Raw genomic sequence first — 20,581 nt, forward strand, 5'->3', positions numbered from 1 at the left:
CAGGTCTGGGTTCTGCCAGGGCCACTCATCTTCTGACCTCATTACATTGGTTCAAACATGGACAAAAGAGCTGAATTCCAGAGGTGAGGTGAGAATGACAGCCTTTGACATCAAGGCTGCGTTTGACTTGAGTGTGGCATCATGGAGCCCTAGCAAAACTGGAATCAGTGGGTATCGGAGTGGCAAACTCCGAGTCGTACCTGATATATAGGAAGATGGTCGTGGTTGTTGGAGGTCAGTCATGTCAGCTCTAGGACATCTCTGCAGGAGTTCCTCAGGGTAGTATCCTAGGCCCAACCATCTTCAGCTGCTTCATCGATGATCTTCCCTCCACCATAAGGTCATAAGTAGGGATGTTCGCCAATGGCTGCACAATGTTCAGCACGATTTGCAACTCCTCAGACATTGAAGCAGTCTGTGTCCAAATGCAACAAGATCTGGATAATATCCAGGCTTGGGCTAACATTCACTAACACACTAATGCCAGGCTCTGACAACTACCAACAAGAGACAATCTAACCACCACCCCTTGACATTCAACAGTGTTACCATCACTGAATGTCCCACTATTCAACATCCTGGAATTATCATTGACCAGAAACTCAACTGGACTCACCACATAAACACAATGACCTGCTCTTGTAGCCAGAGGCTAGGAATACTGCAGCAAGTAACTCACCTCCTGACTCCCCAAAGCCTATTCACCATCTACAAGGCACAAGTCAGGAGTGTGATGGAATACTTCCCACTCTCCTAGATGAGCACAGTCCCAACAACACTCGAAGCTTGACACCATCCAGGACAAAGCAGTCCGCTTGATTGGCACTGCATCCACAAGCATCCACTCCCTCCACCATTGACACTCAGTAGCAGCAGTATGTACTGCACAAATTCACCAAATACAGCACCTTCCAAACCCACGACCACTTCCATCTAGAAGGACAAGGGCAGCAGATATATGGGAACACCACTAACTTCAAGTGCCCCTCCAGCCACTCACCATCCTGATTTGGAAATATATCTCTGTTCCTTCACTGTTGCTGGGTCAAAATTCTGGAATCCTTCCCAAATGGCATTGGGAGTCAATCCAAAGCAGGTGGATTGCAGCAGCTCAAGAAAGTAGCTCACCACCACCTTCTCAAGGGCAAGTAGGGATGGGCAATAAATAAAAACCGAAAGAGCTGCGGATGCTCTAAATTAGGAACAAAAACAAATATGCTGGAAAAGCTCAGCAGGTCTGGCAGCATTTGTGAAGGAAAAAACAGAACAGACCCTTCTGAGGAAGGGTCACCGGACCCAAAATGAAATTCTCTTTTTTCCTTCACAGATGCTGCCAGACTTGCTGAGATTTTCCAGTAACTTGGTTTGTGTTCCTGATGGGCAATAAATGCTGACCAGCCAACAACGCCCACATCCCACAAAATGAATAAAAAGAAACACACTGCATCAAGATAATAACCTTGCACGCAACTTCCATCTTCATTTTGGTATTGCCAAAGAGACTGGCTGGGGGTCCACAGCTCTTTGAAGTCCCCGAGTTTTCACAACGATGCAAGAATTTGGTTACTTCAATCTGCAGCTCAATTGTATTCATGTACCTATATTAAAAAAAAGCAAAAAGGTTCTACAAATTAGAAGTTCAAATTACATGTAACAGCTAGTTCTGGAGTTATGGCTGGTTTACTGGCTTATTTTAGTCTGGGCATCACATTAAAATACAATTAAACTCCCAGAATTCCTTTTGCTTTACAGCAGCTCAATCAGAACTGGTATACATGGAGTATCATGAAGACATGAAAAAAAGGTGCATTTGTTCTACTTTTCACCACCTCAACTCCATTTTAAACAAATAGCAAAGATGGCAGTTTGTGAACTCCTTCCCTGTAAACATAACTTTTAGTACAATGGTGAGAAACAGATGACCAAATTAAAACCTTTGTGCTGCCAGTTTACCTGATCGGAGCCTTTTGCAAATTTGTTCTCAGAAGGTAGGTGATGCTATCAATGCTGCATTTATTGCCCAATCCTAGTTACTCTAAGACGATAATGGCAGATTCTACTACCTTGAACTTTGGCCACATTTGTGGTGACGGTAATTCCATAAAAGATGGATAGGGAATTTCTTCTTAATAATCGGGATCATTGTCCCTTCTGCTTTGTGCCTTCATCCTAAAATGATAACTTTACAAATACTGTACAAGAAATTTTTCTAACAGTGAGATATTAGGAGGCTGGTTCCTTTTTATTATTCTACAGACAAGAAATGGTGCACACATCATAATTTCCTCTTCCAGAATTTCATTACCAGAGTAAACGTTGGTATAATTATACAGAAAAAGTTGATCCAATTCACATGCTACTATATTTTTCTTCTCTTAGAAGAACAGAAAAACACTTCAATAAATTAGTCAGTAAAAATAATGACTGCAACTGCTTCTTGAGTTATTAAAGTCAGTTAGACATCTTGCAGGAATTTTCAGGATTTTGAGAACTGATAATTATTGAAAAATAAAAAAAACTTCCTGAAATTGATTCCTCTGCCATAATAAGCCGCTAATTCTTGTTCTGTTCATTAATGAGAAATCATTGCCAACCTTGCATAAACTTGCATTTACTCTCCCAAACATGACAAAATGATACCTATACTTTAGTATGTACAGGGTGGGATTTACATGTGCATTTGTGTTTGGGGAGTGGGTGGGTGGGTGGGAGGGTGAGAGTGAGGGGGGTGGGGGAAAGAGGCAGGAATGGGTAGGTGTGTTTGTACATGAGACAGCAAGAGAGAAAGTAAGTGTGCAGGAGGAGTTTCAATGTGCTTTTTCAAATTTACTATTATCATATTATTAGTCCTCCAGAATTTTTCCATTTGGAGAAGACAGTGATGTTGTGGTCATGTCACTGGACTAGTAGCCAGACTATCTGGTGGTAAAGTTCTGGGGATGCAGGCTCAAATCCCAGCACAACAGCCAGTGGAATTTAAATTGAATTTGTTAGTGAATTTAAATTAATAGATAGCTAGCTTCAGTAATGGTGACCAAGAAACTATTACTGACTGTTGTTTAAAAAAAAACTTAGTTCATTAATGTCCTTTACAGAAGAACCTTACCTAGTCTGGTCTGTACATGTTTCCAGATCTACAGCCACGTGGTCGACTCTGAACTGTCCTCTTAAAATGGGTCAGCAAGCCACTCAGTTTAACCAGACTGTTATGAAAGGTTGTACTGCAGCGTTCCAAAAGGTGACTCACCTCCTCTTCTCAAGGGCAATTAAGGGTGGGCAACGAATACTGCCTCGACAGTGACATAAACATTGCAAGAAGGAATTTTTTTTTAAAAAAACATACCTTGAGACATCAGCTGCAGACATTTGCTTGCGAAAAGAACTGGTAATTTTCCTTCTCGACGAACTACGTTGGGACACTTCTTGCAAATATGTTTTCAGGTGACCCTTGGCTTCTGTCAGCCAACCTTGATTGGCTCCAAGTTCCTTATAGGATTCTGCTTTGTGACTGAAAAATCTGATGCATGTCATAGCTGCTCGCATGTGGTCCTGAAATGAACACATCACATGTGACATTGCTCCATACACAGTTAAAACCCATCTGAAAAGGGCCCATCACACAAGTCAAAAATTACAATTACCTTCATAAATTGCTGCAGATCATACAGAATGTTGAAGAAACCCCTCATTTGCAAATGTTTGCAGGATGCAATCAAATAGCAACTCCATTTCTCCAGGCTTGGATCCATATGTTCCAGCAAGTTTTCCAAAGCATGCAGTTTGCCACTTTCATAACTTGGTTTGAAAATCCCTTGCATGAACACCTCTTCAGGGCAACCCTGAAAAGTAAGACACACACATCAACTAATGTAAGAAATGGAAACAGCAACTGCTGGAGAAACTCAGCAGGTCTGGCAGCATCAGTGGAGAGAAAAACAGAGTCAACTTGAACTATGTTCCAAAGAAGTCCTACTGAGCTTGAAACATTAATTCTGTTTCTTCCTCCAAAAATACTGCCACACCTGCTTAGTTTATCCAGCACTTTATATTTTTATTTTGGTTCTCCAGCATCTGCAGTATTGTGTTTATCCGAAATGTAAATCTGTGCTTGATCAGAGCTAAGTTAAAAACAATGAATTTTGGGTGAAAAACACAGCAAGTTGGTAAGTATCTGAAAAAGACAGTTCAAATCAGATGAACAGGTACAACTGAAATGCCCCAACTCAGTCACCTCTTTCAGATTGTTTATTGACCAGCTGTTCTGTTGCAGAATATTCTTTTTAATTCAGATTTCCTACATGACTACTTTACTTTTTTACTTATGAAGTAGGAAAAAAAAAAACAGGTTTTCAGTGATATTAGAGCACAGGGGCAGATCATTTGGTCCACATAGTCAATACCATGCTCCCCACAAGCCTCCTCCCATCCTCCTTCAGATAGTCCTATCCACATATTGCAAGGAGACAGTGGCGTAGTGGTGATGTCAATAGGTCGGCCGCAGAAAGATAGGAAATAATGTTCAACTTTACAGTCCTTCAAGTTAAACTTGGCTTCAGATTTGCCTAAGGTCCCCTTAAGAGTTTTCTGTAAGGTGTAAAAATCTATCTAGCTTACTAGTGCCCTTTAGGGAAGAAAATCTGCCATATTTACCTTGTTTAGTCTACAAGTGGTTCCAGATCAACTCTTAATTGCTCTCTGAATGCTAGAGTGCCAATCAGTTCAAGGGGTGGGCAACAAATGCAGGCCTTGCTAGTGATACCCACATTCCCTCTAAAAATAAAAAATATCCCATTTTTCCTTTTGTCCCCATGTGAGTATTTAAGAAGCCTTAGAGACATTTATAATATTCAACTGAATGTAGCAAATTCTACATTCGAATGGGTAAAGAAATTTCTTCCAAACTCTCCATGGAATGAGCAACTACTTCTACTTATAACCATTAATTTAGGATTAGCCAAAAAAATACAGTAATGTTAAGATTCAGGAAAACAAATTTGGAAGTTGTTTGGCCAGATTGCACCAAAGAATTGATTTAAGAAAGAGAACATCTGTAGAATGTTAAATAACATTGCTTTCTCCTGCCTAAGGGTGTTCTCATATTCCTCAGCGAGGAAGCCAAGAGATGCCTGCATTCTATCTTCGGTCTTAATTGGGAAATCCAACAGCTGAATCCACATCATCAATATCCAGGGTATATCACCAATGCACATTACAAATCATCCTTTTACATCCAAGTAATTTTATACAACATGTACGCATTTTTGTTTAGGAAAGCACATCTAAATTTAGTAATATCAATGTCTTACCTTATCTAGTAGGTGCTGCAATGCTTCTCTCATGCAGTTGTGTCTCATATAAAAACTAATAATAGCCAAATTAGTACCATAAGTTTGCAAGTAGTACAAGCACTCTTGGTAGAAGACCTTTTGTTTGATCTTTCCATCCCCTGTGATTTCAAAACTTGCACCATCACCCTTTAGGACTGTCTCCAATTCTTTCAGTGAAGCAAGAATGTCGTCATCCTGCTGTTTAATCACAAATAGAAACAAACATAGTCATCACTGCAAGTTATTAGAGTACCACTTCTACACAATTTGCCCAAAGTTGGCCAATCTAGGGTGAATGATCAAGAAACTTTAAACTCAGGTTACATCCTACACAAACTTTTATGGTTGCATTAAAATGTCGCGTAGAAGGCTAGTCTGTTCCACAACTGCTCACAGACCCAGATTTATTTAATCAATGGGGCAAGTTTCAGATAATTGTCTGCTTGTGACCAGAGTACATCTGAAGATTAAGCACTTCTTAAAAAACAGATCTTTTCAGCGTGCCAGTTTTTAAAAATACCTGTTACTAAAAAACTGACTTAAGTAAGTGGCTCTGTTTTGTAAAGTCATTTTCAGTTATTTAAAGTAGCTACTCATATTAGGGCAGCACCCTTTTTGTGAAAACACTTTTTCAACTGAATTAATGAAACTGCATTAGATTCCCGAGCTTCAGTATATTAAGGCTATCTTTAAATTCTGGGTAGAGAATTCCACATGAAAAAGCAAACCAACTTCACCAACTCATGGAAGGTTTGACATTTATGCAAATCAAAGAACAGGAACAAGAGCCATAAATTCAATTCTCAAAACTGGCTCAAATCTGAACCACATTACTCCAAAACTCAAAGAAGACACTTATGTCCATTATCTCTACTTTGCCAGCAACACAGTTAACTGTAAATATCAATAATGGTCATGTCTAACTTGCACATTTCCACCTCTTCAAATAGTTTCCTTATTTACCGGGAGAAAGGGACAGCATGATGGCTCAGTGGTTAGCACTGCTGCCTCACAGCGTCAGGGACCCAGGCAACTGTCTGTGTGGAGTTTACACGTTCTCCCTGCGTCTGTGTGGGTTTCCTCCGGGTGCTCCAGTTTCCTCCCACAGTCCAAAGATGTGCAGGCTAGGTGGATTGGCCATACTAAATTGCCCATAGGTGTTCAGGGATGGTAGATTAGATGTGTTAGCTGTGGGAAATGCAGTGTTACAGGGAAAGGGTAGAGGGATGGCTTCGGGTGGGATGCTCTTCAGAGGGTCAGTATGGACTTGTTGGGCCGAAGGGCTTGTTTCCACACTGTAGGGATTCTATGATTTGCTCTATATCAAAGATAAAATGAACGTTTACTTATGGTTGGGAGTTCGTGTCTGAATGCCAGGGACTAGATCATAAGCCAGGTGCAAGTTTTAGCTTTTAAAATATTTATTTCTACATTGTGCCTCCGTGCTCCCTTTTCATTTTCCATCCTGCTTTAAATTAAATAATAAAGTAAATGTGCTGTGAAGACTACGACAGAAGAATCCTCCTGAAGTATGTTAATTGTCTACCGATTGCCGTAGTGAATCTCATTTAAATTTTGTATGACAGAAATGCACTTCAATGACATGTTGTCACTTCAGGTAATGCCATTTATACTCAAAATCAATGTAGATAGGAACACAAACCATTTTATAAAGATAAACAATTGACATGCAATACCATAAGTCTCAGAAGATAACGTCAAAGAAAAATATCATCACAATGACTTAACTTGAGCATTACCAAATTTATCAGTTTCAGAAGTTGCTGAAATATTAAAGCTCATTACCACAGGCAAGATTGGTTTAACAGATGTTTCTAGGTGCTGCACTATTTCTTGCAAGAGTGGAGGACCAAGAGACAGTTGATTTCGGTCGAATGGTGGCTTTAAGCAGCGAGTGAATTTCTCCCGAGCTGCAGACAGATTCCCCACTTTGAGGCAGGCTAAGCCCCAAGCATGCCAGACTCCACTCGGATCTAGTAGACCCTTCGTTGAAACCTAAAAATTGAAACAAGACGATATCACAGAATGGTCTCTTGTCCTAATAGAAATTGTAAAATGGGAATTATAAGTACTCTGGGCTGAGCAAAAAGGGTAGTTCAGAAGCTGAATTGACACTTCTCAGTAATTACAGCCTCTACCAACATGAGGTTGCTTCACTTTTTAGGATTCTTAATTTAAAGTCAGAACATTGTGGACTCAAGCCTTAGAACTGGAATGAAGGATGAATCACAGAATTGTTACGGTGAAAAAGATCATTTGACATTTCAGTACATCACGAGGAACTGCAATTGTCAGAGGTACAGTATTCTGAGTGATATAACAGCAAAAGTCTATCAAACTGCTCAGGTGAACATTATTCTATGGAACATTTGGAAGAGAACAAGGAGTTCCAAATTGGATTAAGAGCTCTCCAACCAATACCCACACAGTTACATTAGTTAAAATAAGGCTCAAATAAGAGGCAGCTGTTTTAAGACAGAGTTGAGGAGGAACTTCTTTACCCAAAAGGTTGTGAACCTGTGGAATTCCCTGCCCACTGAAGCAGTTGAGGCTACCTTGTTGAATGGTTTTAAGGCAAAGACAGATAGAGTTTTGAACAGTAAAGGAATTAAGAGTTATGGTGAGTGGGTGGGTAAGTGGAGCTGAGTCCATGAAAAGACCAGCCATGATCTTACTGAATGGCAGAGCAGGCACAACAGGCCAGATGTCCCACTCCTGCTCCTATTTCTTATGTTTTTATGTCATTTGTCTCATTGCCATTTTTGACATTTTGGGTGTGTAGAATGTCTCTACGCTTGCCTACAATTTACATTCATATTGCACCTTTAAAGTAACAAAATGACCCAACCTGCTCAACAAGAATATTGTAAAGCATAATTTAACACAATACGCAATATTAGGGCAAATGACCAGATGGTTGATCGGATGTAGTCATTAGTAACAGTATTAAAGGAGGACTGTGGGAAAGAGATTTGGAGGAGTTTAAAGAAAATCTTCCAAAGCTTACAGCCTAGGCAGCTGAGGACACAGTCACCTTAGATAGAACAATTAAAATTGAGGATGCTCAAGAAGCAATAATTAGATGAGCCCATTTATTTTGGAGGATTGTGGGCTGAACAATATTAGATATATAAAGGAGGTGAGGCCATAGAGGGATTTCAAAGCAAGGTCAAGAATTTTAAAACTGAGGCACTTCTGGACTGGAAGTCAATGCACATCAGACAGCATGGGGTTGATTATGGAATAGTCTTGGTCTGAGTAAGGACACAGGGCACAGGGCACAGAGGTTGGATGACCTCAAGTTTAAGGAGGGTAGAATGTGGAGACCAGCCAGGAGTGATTGGAAGTGTTGAGTCTGGAGGTAACAAAGACATAGTTGCAATATAGCGCTAGTGGCTATAATTCCACCATAGTTAATCAGATGTGAAGTTTTGAATATTGCTCTAAGAATCTTGTAACAAGGAGATAACTTTCTAGTACAGTACTTTGAAATATTCACAACTATATATTTGTCAGATACAAAAAGCATTTCTAAACACTACAGTCTTTCATGTTTTCTAAAAAAATGCCTTTGCAAACCTCAACAGCTAGTGCATAGTATTCGGTTTCCAAAAGCTTATTTCTCAGTCTCGTGATGGCTGCAGGCTTAAGGATTTGTTCAAGAGAAGGCACATCCTGGTAGTTTGCAGCAACTAAAATCTTCACTACATCCACCTTGCTGATATAGCTGCATGAAGTGACAGAAAGCAAACAATTAATCTTGAAAAGATATTGCTAGAAAAATTACAGTTTACTGAACATCTTGTTTAATTTCTACCTCAGTATAAATTGCTGAGATGATGTGAAATTTGTCATAGTTGTGTTTTTCCTGATGAATGCATAATTCAAAACTTCAACAGTATGTCTAATTATCCAGCAGTGGTCTAATTCTGTATTACTAGGCAACTGTTAAGGGGATGCATGAACAACTGTGCTCAAATCACTGCATGATGCAGATTCATTGTATCAACCTTCAACAAGGCAATTTTTATTACTCAAGAAAGTATTTTCAAAGATAATGTCAATGTTACTCACCTGTCACAAAGTGCAAGGTCTTGGCTCCTTCCTGCTTTCACAAACATCATTTTAGCACTGAAAAGAAGTTGCTTTATGATATCTATTAAAAGGCAAGCATCCACTTCTGGATTCGTCAATGCACGAGACAGTCTGCTGCAGTGATCTATCAACTGATGGCCACACTCCATACTATTACTGTGCAGGTTCAAGATAGCAATACACAAGGAAGCACTTGGAGCCTATAAAACATTACAACAGCTTTAACATTTTCATTTACTGCACTCATTTCTACAGCTTCCTCCTCCTAAGCATTTCTTTGCACAAATTCCGAACCAAGCTTCAAGGAGGTGAATTGTGGCTTTCAAAATGCCATGACTTTCACTTCCCTTGCCCTTCACTCTGTAGAAATACCTGAAAATGTGATATATAATAAAAATAAATGCAAAAGGATCTCTAGGGTTTTCAAAGAGGGAACAGAAATCTTAGGATAATTGAATCCCCATCCCAAGCTCACGTACATTCAGAACACCTGTAGCGTGCTGCCTGGCAAGCCAAATAACATGCTCCAGGTTGAACCCTGGTTTATGTCATATGGGATTTAGCACTGCTCAAAACAACAACTTTCTCCAGCAAATGACTTAGGAACACTATTATAATCATGTGCAGAAATGTATAGTTTTTTTTGTATCGAATCCATTCGGCCCAACAAGTCCACATCTACCCTCTGAACTGCATCCCACCTTGACCCACCCCCCCCTACCCTATCCCTGTAACCCTGCATTTCCCATAGCTAATGCAACTAACCTATACATCCTTGAGCACTATGGGTAATTTAGCATGGCCAATCCATCTAACATCTTTGGACTGTGGGAGAAAACAGGAGCATCCGGCAGAAACCCATGAAGACACAGGAAGAACGTGCAATCTCCACACAGACAGTCGCCCGAGGCTGGGACTGAACCAGGTCCCTAGCGCTGTGAGGCAGTATTGCTAACCACTGAGCCATTGTGCTGCCCAAAAGATAAAATTTTATTTCTCAGTTCTGAGGAAGGGTCACCGGACCCGGAACGTTAACTCGATTTTCTCCTTCACAGATACTGCCAGACCTGCTGAGCTTTTCCAGCAACTTTGTTTTTGTTCCTGATTTACAGCATCCGCAGTTCTTTCGGTTTTCATTAGGTTGATACTGTGTATGGAGGGGTTTTCTTTTGAGGAGAGGCTAAGTTGGGTTTTTAGGTTAAAAGAATGAAAAGCAACCTTATTGAATCATGCAAGATTCTTAGCGAGCTTTACAGGGTAAATGCGGAAAAGTTTTTTCCCTTGTAGGAGTCTACGACTAGAGGGCACAATCTCAGAATAAGGGATTGCCAATGTAAGACAGAAATACGGAGGAATTTCTTCTGTTAGAGAGGACTGAGGAGGAAGGTCGTTTACTACATTTAGGCTGAGATAGACATGTTTTCAATAAATAAAGGAATCAAGGATTATGGGGAAAAGACAGGAAAGTAGAGTTAGAGATGATCAGATCGGTCATGAATGGCAGAGCAGGCTCGATGTCCTTCTATGTCCTATGTCTTATGGTCCAACTCAGATGTTTGTGGATGCAGGCCACCATTTCAAGACTTGAACACATAATCTAAGTTAACACTGACAGAAATAGTGAATGAACGCTACATTATTAAGAATATTTTTTTTTCAGATGACCCATTTATCGGAGGCCTTGATGACATGGACCAAGTCAGTATTCATAATCTAAACATGCCATTTGAGAAAGATGCAGTGAGTTCTACCAGGGTCCACAGTCTATTTATCCCTCGATCAACAGGTTGTTCGTACATTTCACTGCTGTTTGTGGAACCACATTGTTGACAACTGTAAAATGCTAATTGATTAATTCTCCAAATATTTAATTTCTTTTTACTTACAGATTTACTGCAACTAGAAAGAATGGAGTAAGATCTAGCATGTCGGGTTTGAAGTGAGCTGAACTTAAGTTAATATTTTGCTGAAACTATTAAATATTTGATGCATGTCCATTAACTATCTTTTGGGGGCCACATGGTGAGATAAGACCAACAAGAAAGTTTTGAGATAGAAAGGGAACAATAGGATAACGAATAAATTGCTGCTAAGCAATTATTTCTTTTCTGGGGCTGCTCACAGTAACATTACCATGCCATAAATTAATCAGCAATGGCAATTCTTGTGTGAAACAGTTGATATGGACCATTAGTTTTGTTTTGAAGAATTTGCAGACTTTTGGGATTGAAGACAGGTTACACCTGTCCAACTGGAAAATGCAGAAATATTGCTTTTTTAATCCATACTGTCTCTGAACTTGGTTGAATATAACAAGCAGCAGAAAGAGTCAGAGTCACATAGCACGGAAACAGCCCCTTCAGTCTGACCAGTCTGTGCTGAACATGATCCCAAACTAAACTAGCCCCACCTGCCTGCTCCTGGCCCATATCCTTTCAAACCTTTCTTATTCATGTATCTATCCAAACGTCTTTTGGACATTGTAATTGTGACCACATCCACCGCTTCCTCAGGAAGTTCATTCCACATGCAAACCATCATCTGTGTAAAAGATTTGCCTCTCATGTCTTTTTTAAATTTCTCTCCTCTCACTGTAAAAATGTGTCCCCCTAGTCTTGGAATCGTCCATCCTAGGGAAAAGACAATACCATTAACTCTATCTATAGTTATCATTATTTTATAAACTTCTATCAGGTTGTCTCTCAACCACCTATGCTCCAGTAAAAAAAGTCCTACCCTATCCAGCATGTTGGAAATTATATTTGGTGTCAGAGTTGAACTACTGTTATACAGGCTGTGTAGTGCTGTGATATCCTAATAAAGGCACTACATAAATGTGAGCTGTTTATTCCCCTTTTGGTGTCTTTTGAAGCAAGCTACATTTTGAATGGTTTCAAAATACATCTCATCATTCTAGAAACTCATTTTGTAACTTTCAGGTACTCCTGCAACAAAGTACAAGGAAGTTACGTGACGTGGGATATGAGGTTCATATATCATCATCATAGAACCCCTACAGTGTGGAAAGAGGCCCTTCAGCCCAACAAGTCCACACCAACCCTCAGTACATCCCACCCAGACCCATCCCCCTATAACCCACCTAATCTACACATCCCTGAGCATTACAGGCAATTTAGCATGGCCAATCCACCTAGCCTGCACATTTTTGGACTGTGGGAGGAAACCCACGCAGACACAGGGAGAATGTGCAAACTCCACACAGACAGTCACCCGAGGGTGGAATCGAACCCGGGTCCCTGGCACTGTGAGACAGCAGTGCTAACCACTGAGCCACTATGCTGCCCCAATTTTAACTTCATTTATCTTTAAGTTTGGATTTTTGAATTAGTGGCATATCGGCTTTTTTCCAGTGTCTTTCAATGAATTTAATGATTTTATTTTGTAAGTATTTCTGTTGATATGGTGATTTCTTTTAAAAACTGAAAGAGCTGCGGATAATGTGAATCAGAAACAAAAACAAAAATTGCTTGAAAAGCTCAGCAGGTCTGGAAGCATTTAAGAAGAAAAATCAGAGTTAACGTTTCGGGTGAAGTGACTCTTTGTCAGACCTCCCCTCCTCAGCCCCACCATCTGAGTATTTTTGAGGGGTACTTTTTGTATGTAAAGGAATAGTTCTGGGATTCATGAGATTATTCAGTGATTCAGAATTTTTAAGTTTGAGAGATTTGGAAATAATTTGATTTATCCTATGTGATGTTCATTTCTTTTGCTTAATAAACTTACATTTTACTGTTAAAATCAAATCTGCAATATTGTGTGCTTGCATTTCTGTGAGAGACCACCTCATTAAAACCAAAAACAAACCAATATTAATATGACCTTCAGCAAGCAAGGTTTCAGTCTGGCATCTGACTTGTCCAGTACTAACATCAGGTGGGATCATGAAACCAAGTCAACAGTTTTCTATCTCTCACCTGCTCATAGAAAAACTCACTGCGTTCGTTCTCATTGTCTTCTTCGTTCAGGGTCAGGTTCCAATGTAATTCTGACTGGCGGGGCATCTGCAGCGCTACGGCAAGATCCAATTCTCCATCACAACTTATGGGGTCTATTTCACAGAAATAGAATTGCGCACATAGGTTATTAAGCTAGGAAAAATGAAGAAGAATATTTCTGAAACTATCAAGCTCCAAATACTCACCTTCACTTTGATCGAGTTGTACTTTTTCACTACAGGAAATAAATATAAACAGTGAACAAAAATTATAAACTAATGAATAGAATATACACACGCGTGATAATGTAAATAGAATTGATAAATGTCAAGATAATTCTGTACACAAAGTAGTTAAAATGATACACTACTTAACTTACAGACCTTTGACTCATTCACTTTGTGAATAGGTTAAATTCACAGAAGAGCAGCATGAAAAATGTAAATAGCTTAAAAAGTGAATACTAAATTCATCAATATATTTTTAAAAATCCACCCACAGTTTCTGGAGGAAGTATGCATGCACTAATTTCAACTGGAGGTTACCATTCAACAGTTCCAAGAGGAACAGTATGCCTTAACTGTGGATTTATTCTTTAGTTACACTAGAAACACTGTCACCAACAACAGCCACTGAGCTTGACCCACTTCAGGAAGGGAAAGGGAGTGTAATGGGTTCAAGTGCTCTATAGGTACATTGCTGAACCAGCAAGGTTACTTCTTGGCTGATAGGTGATGAACATTTTCATGTCACCAATCACCTATATCTGCTCACCATATAAATTCCATTCCAATCCCTCAACAATTCATTGAGGAACCTTATAGTCCAAAAAGTAAATCTGCCAGAAATTTGTATTATTTTCATTTAGACTGGGGAATGGGGATGTTTATGAACACTTATTAATCTATTGGAAAATGGATCCTTCAACCAAAGCCACTTGAAAATGACTAACCTAAGATATCTGTTGAGTGCAGCAGGCACTCAACTTTGAAATCTTGAAACAACCATAAACAGAAACACCAAAGCTTTGCATTGTAACAGATTTCAAATGAGAAATGTTTGATTTAGAAACACGAGCACAATGAGCAGTAGTAGTTTTCTTTTCATTCGTAATTTCTCATCAAAAAATTACAGAAGTCAGTTTATATACATAATCCATGTTCTACTAATCTGAGAAACTGTGCAATAACGCATGCCTATGGTCTTACTTCCATGGAAAATAAACTTTCAATTGATTAGAAATTTTATTCAGAAAAAGGGAGCAACAGATTTTCAACAAACTATCACAAAACACAAATACAGACAAACAAACAGCAATTCAGAAGTACGATTATTTCCCTAATGTTACTCATATTGAGTAAAGTAGCCATTGCTCCAGAGGACCATTGGGTAGCCCTCTCATTCAAGAGAGATGACGGATGGGGAGTTGAACCGAAGGGTCACCATGCCTCAAGTGAGGGGAAAGCTTGAAAAGATGGGACATTCATGGCAACCTTAGCCAGTGAGAGAACTCAACCTGTGCTGTTGGCATCGATCTGCCATCCAGCCAACTGAGCTTTCATATTGAACATTGTTGAAACAAAGACCCTTTTCTTTGTAGCGCCAGAAAAATTTGCAAGAAATCAATAAAGGCGAAAAACATGTGTGCTGTACGCGAGGAGTGTGCAGATTAGTTGACAAGTGGAACCCACGTCGCTAACGTCAGATCTAAAATCAAGACCACAGCTGAGAAAAAAAAACTTACTTCCCATGGTAATAATTGTAACATTGGTCACAAACCCGTGCTGGGTTCTCTCTGCAGTTTTCAACAACCATTTTGTTGGTAGAACAGGGCTGGCAAACAACACGCCCACAACGCCTGCAGTGATGCCGTCGATTAAACTGGTCAAAAAAAAATAAATCTTAACAAGTGATAGAATAATTTAAACTATGCTGCGTTAAGAACCTGCACACTAACAAGGAACACTTACAGAATTCACTACAGCCTGCATCATAAAACATTCAAGACTTAGCAAGATTAATTTATCCCAATTCCGGAAGGCACTGACTCCAGAAGTGACCTGGACATTCTCTAGTATAATCCCAGAATATCAACAAGCTAAGATAACAAAATGTAGAGCTGGATGAACACGGAGGCCAAGCAGCATCAGAGGAGCAGGAAAGTTGACGTTTCGGGCCTAGGCCCTTCTTCAGAAATGGGGAAGGGGAAAGGGATTCTGAATAAAATAGGGAGAGAGGAGGAAGCAGATAGAAGATGGATAAAGGAGAAGATAAGTGGAGAGGAGACTGACAGGTCAAAGAGGCGGGGGTGGAACCAGTAAAGGTGAGTGTAGGTGGGGAGTTAGGGAGGGGATAGGGCAGTCCAGGGAGGACGGACAGGTCAAGGGGGCGGGATGAGGTTAGTAGGTAGGAGATGGGGATGGGGCTTGAGGTGGGAGGAGGGGATAGGTGGGAGTCACGGAGAGAGTGGGTCCCTTATCTGCTTTCCGGAGGGACCACTCTCTCTGTGACTCCCTTGTCCGCTCCACACTCCCCTCCAGCCCCACCACCCGCGGCACTTTTTTCCCTGCAAATTGCAGGAAGTGTTACACCTGCCTCGACACCTCCCCCCTCACCCCCATCCCAGGCCCCAAGAATACCTTCCACATCAAGCAGATGTTCACCTGCACATCTGCTGATATGGTATATTGTATCCGCTGTTCCAGACGTGGCCTCCTCTACATCGGGGAAACCAAACGGAGGCTTGGGGACCACTTTGCGGAACACATCCGCTCGGTTCGCACTAAACAACTGCACCTCCCAGTTGCGAACCATTTCAACTCCCCCTCTCATTCCTTAGACGGCATGTCTGTCCTGGGCCTCCTGCAGTGCCACAACGATGCCACCCGAAGGTTGCACGAACAGCACCTTGTATTTCGCTTGGGAACCCTGCAGCCCAATGGTATCAACGTGGACTTCACAAGCTTCAAAATCTCCCCTCCCACGACCGCATCCCAAAACCAACCCAGCTTGTCCCTGCCTCCCTAACCTGTCCTTCCTCCCACCTAAGCCGCACCCCCATCTCCTACCTACTAGCCTCATCCCGCCCCCTTGACCTGTCCGTCCTCCCTGGACTGCCCTATCCCCTCCCTAACTCCTCACCTACACTCACCTTTACTGGTTCCACCCCCGCCTCTTTGACCTGTCTGTCTCCTCTCCACCTATCTTCTCCTTTATCCATCTTCTATCCACCTCCCCCTCTCTCCCTATTTATTTCAGAATCCCCCTCCCTTCCCCCATTTCTGAAGAAGGGTCTCGGCCCGAACCGTCAGCTTTCCTGCTTGGCCTGTTGTGTTCATCCAGCTCTGCACCTTGTTATCTCAGATTCTCCAGCATCTGCAGTTCCTACTATCTCATATCAACAAGCTATTGTGATCATACTGTACCTTTAAGAGAGAGGTGTTCTGTGCTGTTTCTCTTGGTACCAGTGGTACCAGAATGTCTGTTTCAGACAGGCACCCAGTAAACAGCTGGGAGTTATCCATGATTGTTATTTTTCAAACTATGCAGGAGAGGGCGGTGTCAGCACTCACACAGACCCTAAAAAGGTTTTTAGTTTTGCATTAGCTAGTGAGAAGTTTTCTGCTGCCTGCCGAGCTGAAAGCTTGAATTCCTTGCTGGAACTGAACTCTTAGACAGCGAGGCTTCCTCTTTAAAAATCAAAAGGGGCAGATTGTTTATTTCTTCTAGACTGGAGGGAGAAAGCACTTGAAAATCATCGCTGTTTTGCTGAATTGCATTTTTGCCAAACGGGCGGTTATAGGATGCTGGCTACATTGGAACAGTATGATGAGTGGTTAAATCATAATATTATCTTAAGTATTTTGATACAGTTAAAGTTATGCCAGTTCTTCTTTTCAGTTTTTTTTAAAACTGCATTGTAAGAATAAAGTGCGTTTTGCTTAACACCTAATGGTGAACCGAACGACTCACATCTGGAACTTAGCACCTTCCACTTGCCTTTAAATAGAGTCTGGACTATCTCCTTACTTTTTTTGGGGGTGTGGCTGGTCTGGTCCATACACTATTCTATTTTCAGCTGGGGCATCATTGTAGCACACAATCACATTCTTCCCCTCACACACACACTTCAGCAGTGGTTGATGCATAATTATCGGCAGCCATTTATGGCTGACTTTTCCTTCCCTGCTTTTATGGTCTCGAGGTCACAGCAACAACCGCGGACAGAGGTTGGGGAACTCAGCACAGACTACGAGTCACAAACTTTCTGGGCCTTTATGTCGCTAAGCATCTGCTTACTGCCTATACTGACAACAGAGTTTGAAAGTCCTGAACTTGAATTTTTTGAACACTGAGACAAACCATTAATAATACAGGCATTGTCCAAGAAGGTGGGTCAGAGATTATTTCTAACAACCACTTGCATTTCTATAAACATTTAACATAACAGAAGGCCCAAAGCGGTTGAAAAGAATTTAATTGTTTCCACCCAGCCGAAGAAAGAAATATTAAATTGGCTGAAATCAAAAGCAATCAGGAAGGTATTAAAGTCCAACAATTATATAAGCACGCATAATACTCTGTATGTCAAGGAAATTAAGATATTTTCCTGATAAAACAGACCCAGAAACATATGAAACTTTTTAACTGGGAACATCATGATGCAGCTTTTTATTGTGAAAAACTTGAATTCCGCCAGATAAATATTGTTGATTGAAGCACCAACTGTAAATTGTCAGAACCCTCATTTTAATTGCAACATGGGGCAAAAAATAAATTCTGAGACTTGCAACCCATGAAAATCCATTTCCTGCAAGCAGGTCACTGTAAATGAACCAAATTGAATCAATGGCATCCAAACATTATGCTACAAATGCAGCTCATTGGCAGAAACTCGAGGGGTAGGATTTTTCGGACCGGGAGGAACTTTCCATGCTGCCAGATTAAGTATTAACGTTGGCAACCCTGAAGGTTTTTTAATGCCCCACAGCAAGTGAAGTGGCTGCAGTTAGGAATCCTGCCCCCTCACAGAAAAAAGCCCTGCCTCAGAGTGCCAAGCAATCTGATTGGCTGGCAGTTCTCTGGTCCCAACAGTGCCGAGAACTCTTGCCCTTCCTCCCATCCCTAAACTTCTTCCATTGGCCTCCAAGTTGCAGCCGAGTGGAAAACAGTCCTGACGGGGCCATTAATTGGTGTCTTCAAGGCCTCATCATAGCAGTAGCCACAGGAGGGGGGAGGTGAGCAACTGGAGGAAGCCACCTTAGGCCACACCAACTGCTGTAAAATTTCAGCCAGATCCATTGGTATGCGGCAGGAATCCCACACCTGGAGGGCAGTATAAAATTCCACGCAGAGTGCAAAATATAGGTATATTTTCCTCAGAAGTAATACAAATAAAGTGAAAATACATCACACATTCATCCCATGTTGAACAGCAAGGTAACATTAGTGGAAGGTTTTGCAGCCCGCTCACAAAAACGCTAGCCTAAAAACTATGACTCACAGTTTATAAACTCTTCCTTTCATTTGTTTCAACTGGACCGGTTTCCAACATACATATTCCTGCTTGGAATTTTCGGTTTAAGAGAATAATAGTTGTCCAGCAAGTAGTAGCTGTTAGCTGTATAAACTTAATATACAAGGAATGAGTATCCAAGTCCAATACATGAGCTTTAAAGAACTTGTTTTGACCAACTTTGTGGAAGTGGAGCAAAAGACAGGCACACACATTCTCTGGAAGCTATTTTATTTCATTATTCCTCCAGTTACAGATCAGTTAGGACCAATGTTATTACTTTTAGTGTTCTTCAGCTGGTTTTGCTAAACTGCTGCTTTTCCTACCTCTGAGGAAGAGTCCTTTAAAATGGGATCACTACGAATAAAGAAATCACTTTTCATGAAAAAACTATGAGACACACAAAGAAATTCAGTTCAAACAATTGGGTTTGGGCCAATTATCCTTTCCAAATGCTCAGTGGACACTTATAATATCAGCTCAGGAACAGTATTATTTCACTTGCTGAGGCAGTGAACTGTGGGCCCCAGTTGTCTCTTTAAAATGTAAACAAAAACCATAACAGGCATTAAAGTAGTACAAGGCCTCTAATAAAATGGAATCATGATACAAGTGGCAGAAGACCACTGCAGAGCTCATTTCCAACTGCCTCCAGTACAGTTTATGAAAACAAGCTCAAAGATCAGTTGTTGATCATCATTGAAGTTACAAGAGTAATTGTTTCCCCAGATCCAGCCACATGAAAAGGAATGAGCAAATAATTCGCTGCACACCTATTCTCAACTTGCAAGCGCGTGGAAGCCCACAAGTTGAATGGTATATAGTGCCTCCACTATCAACAGTAATATTACTCATATTCTGGACATGGATGTACTTCTTTTCAATATCTACCATAATTTTGCCCAGTAAGTTTGGAAGTGCAAATCTGCCAGAGACTGACAAAGGTTAGTTACAGCACAAAATGTCTGGTTACAAATTCTGCTCTGTAAATTCACTGAAGCTATCTAAAGAGAATAAAAAATGTTAGAAAATGTGAAGCAGCTTTAGTTGATATTTTTCCTTACCATGGTAAACCTTTCCTTCCAACAGACCATGCAAAACAATGCCTTATCGTCAGGTATCCAGTCTTTCTTGGTAGGTGGGTTTTCTGGAGGAAAAAATTCACCGATTGATTTAGACATTCGAAGAGATCCTTCTCGAGGGGTAGTTGGTCCTTGAAGAGAGGAGTTACCTGCAACATAAAATACACTGATTTATCATTGAACAAAAATCCAATTTATTAATCAATTAACTTAAAATAATGTCCAGTGAGTAATACAGGTTAAGGGCAGAAGTCAAGTTTTACCTTCACAAAATTGGACTTAGTGACTAAAACTGAAAATTCAAGTCTCAAAATTACCATTTGTCTGCACATGCATTTTAAACGAAGTAGCTGGGGGGTGAAGAATCCAACAGTCTAGAATACTTATCTCACCCATAAGATTAGAGTTGAAACATGAGTGGGAATGTTTAAACGTCAGTTCTCAAGTACTATTCTGATCCTACGACTAAAACGAAATGGCTAATATGGATACCAAAGTTCTACTCAATTCTTGTAAATGTTAACACAGAAATACCAAGGCATTAGGTTTTTCAAATAATATTACGTATCTGGGAGTTTGAAAAAT

The 20,581-nt window shown here is 40.6% G+C and overlaps 1 protein-coding gene across 1 annotated transcript in view; it reads right to left on the reverse strand.

Moving 5' to 3' along the window:
* Positions 1–20,581, reverse strand: part of zfyve26 (zinc finger, FYVE domain containing 26) — a 55,600-nt gene that overhangs the window by 1,156 nt on the left and 33,863 nt on the right. The window contains exons 16-26 of the mRNA XM_048600440.1: positions 19,979–20,145; positions 15,144–15,280; positions 13,606–13,634; positions 13,379–13,512; positions 9,423–9,643; positions 8,928–9,075; positions 7,134–7,343; positions 5,307–5,525; positions 3,642–3,839; positions 3,344–3,549; positions 1,443–1,598 (exon numbers count right to left, since the gene is read on the reverse strand). Coding sequence (XP_048456397.1) covers positions 1,443–1,598; positions 3,344–3,549; positions 3,642–3,839; positions 5,307–5,525; positions 7,134–7,343; positions 8,928–9,075; positions 9,423–9,643; positions 13,379–13,512; positions 13,606–13,634; positions 15,144–15,280; positions 19,979–20,145 — 1,825 coding nt within the window. The remainder of the gene's footprint in view (positions 1–1,442; positions 1,599–3,343; positions 3,550–3,641; positions 3,840–5,306; positions 5,526–7,133; positions 7,344–8,927; positions 9,076–9,422; positions 9,644–13,378; positions 13,513–13,605; positions 13,635–15,143; positions 15,281–19,978; positions 20,146–20,581) is intronic.

The sequence above is a fragment of the Rhincodon typus genome, chromosome 8 (assembly GCF_021869965.1).
Source record: "Rhincodon typus isolate 14 chromosome 8, sRhiTyp1.1, whole genome shotgun sequence".
NCBI classification, from domain to species: Eukaryota; Metazoa; Chordata; class Chondrichthyes; order Orectolobiformes; family Rhincodontidae; genus Rhincodon; species Rhincodon typus.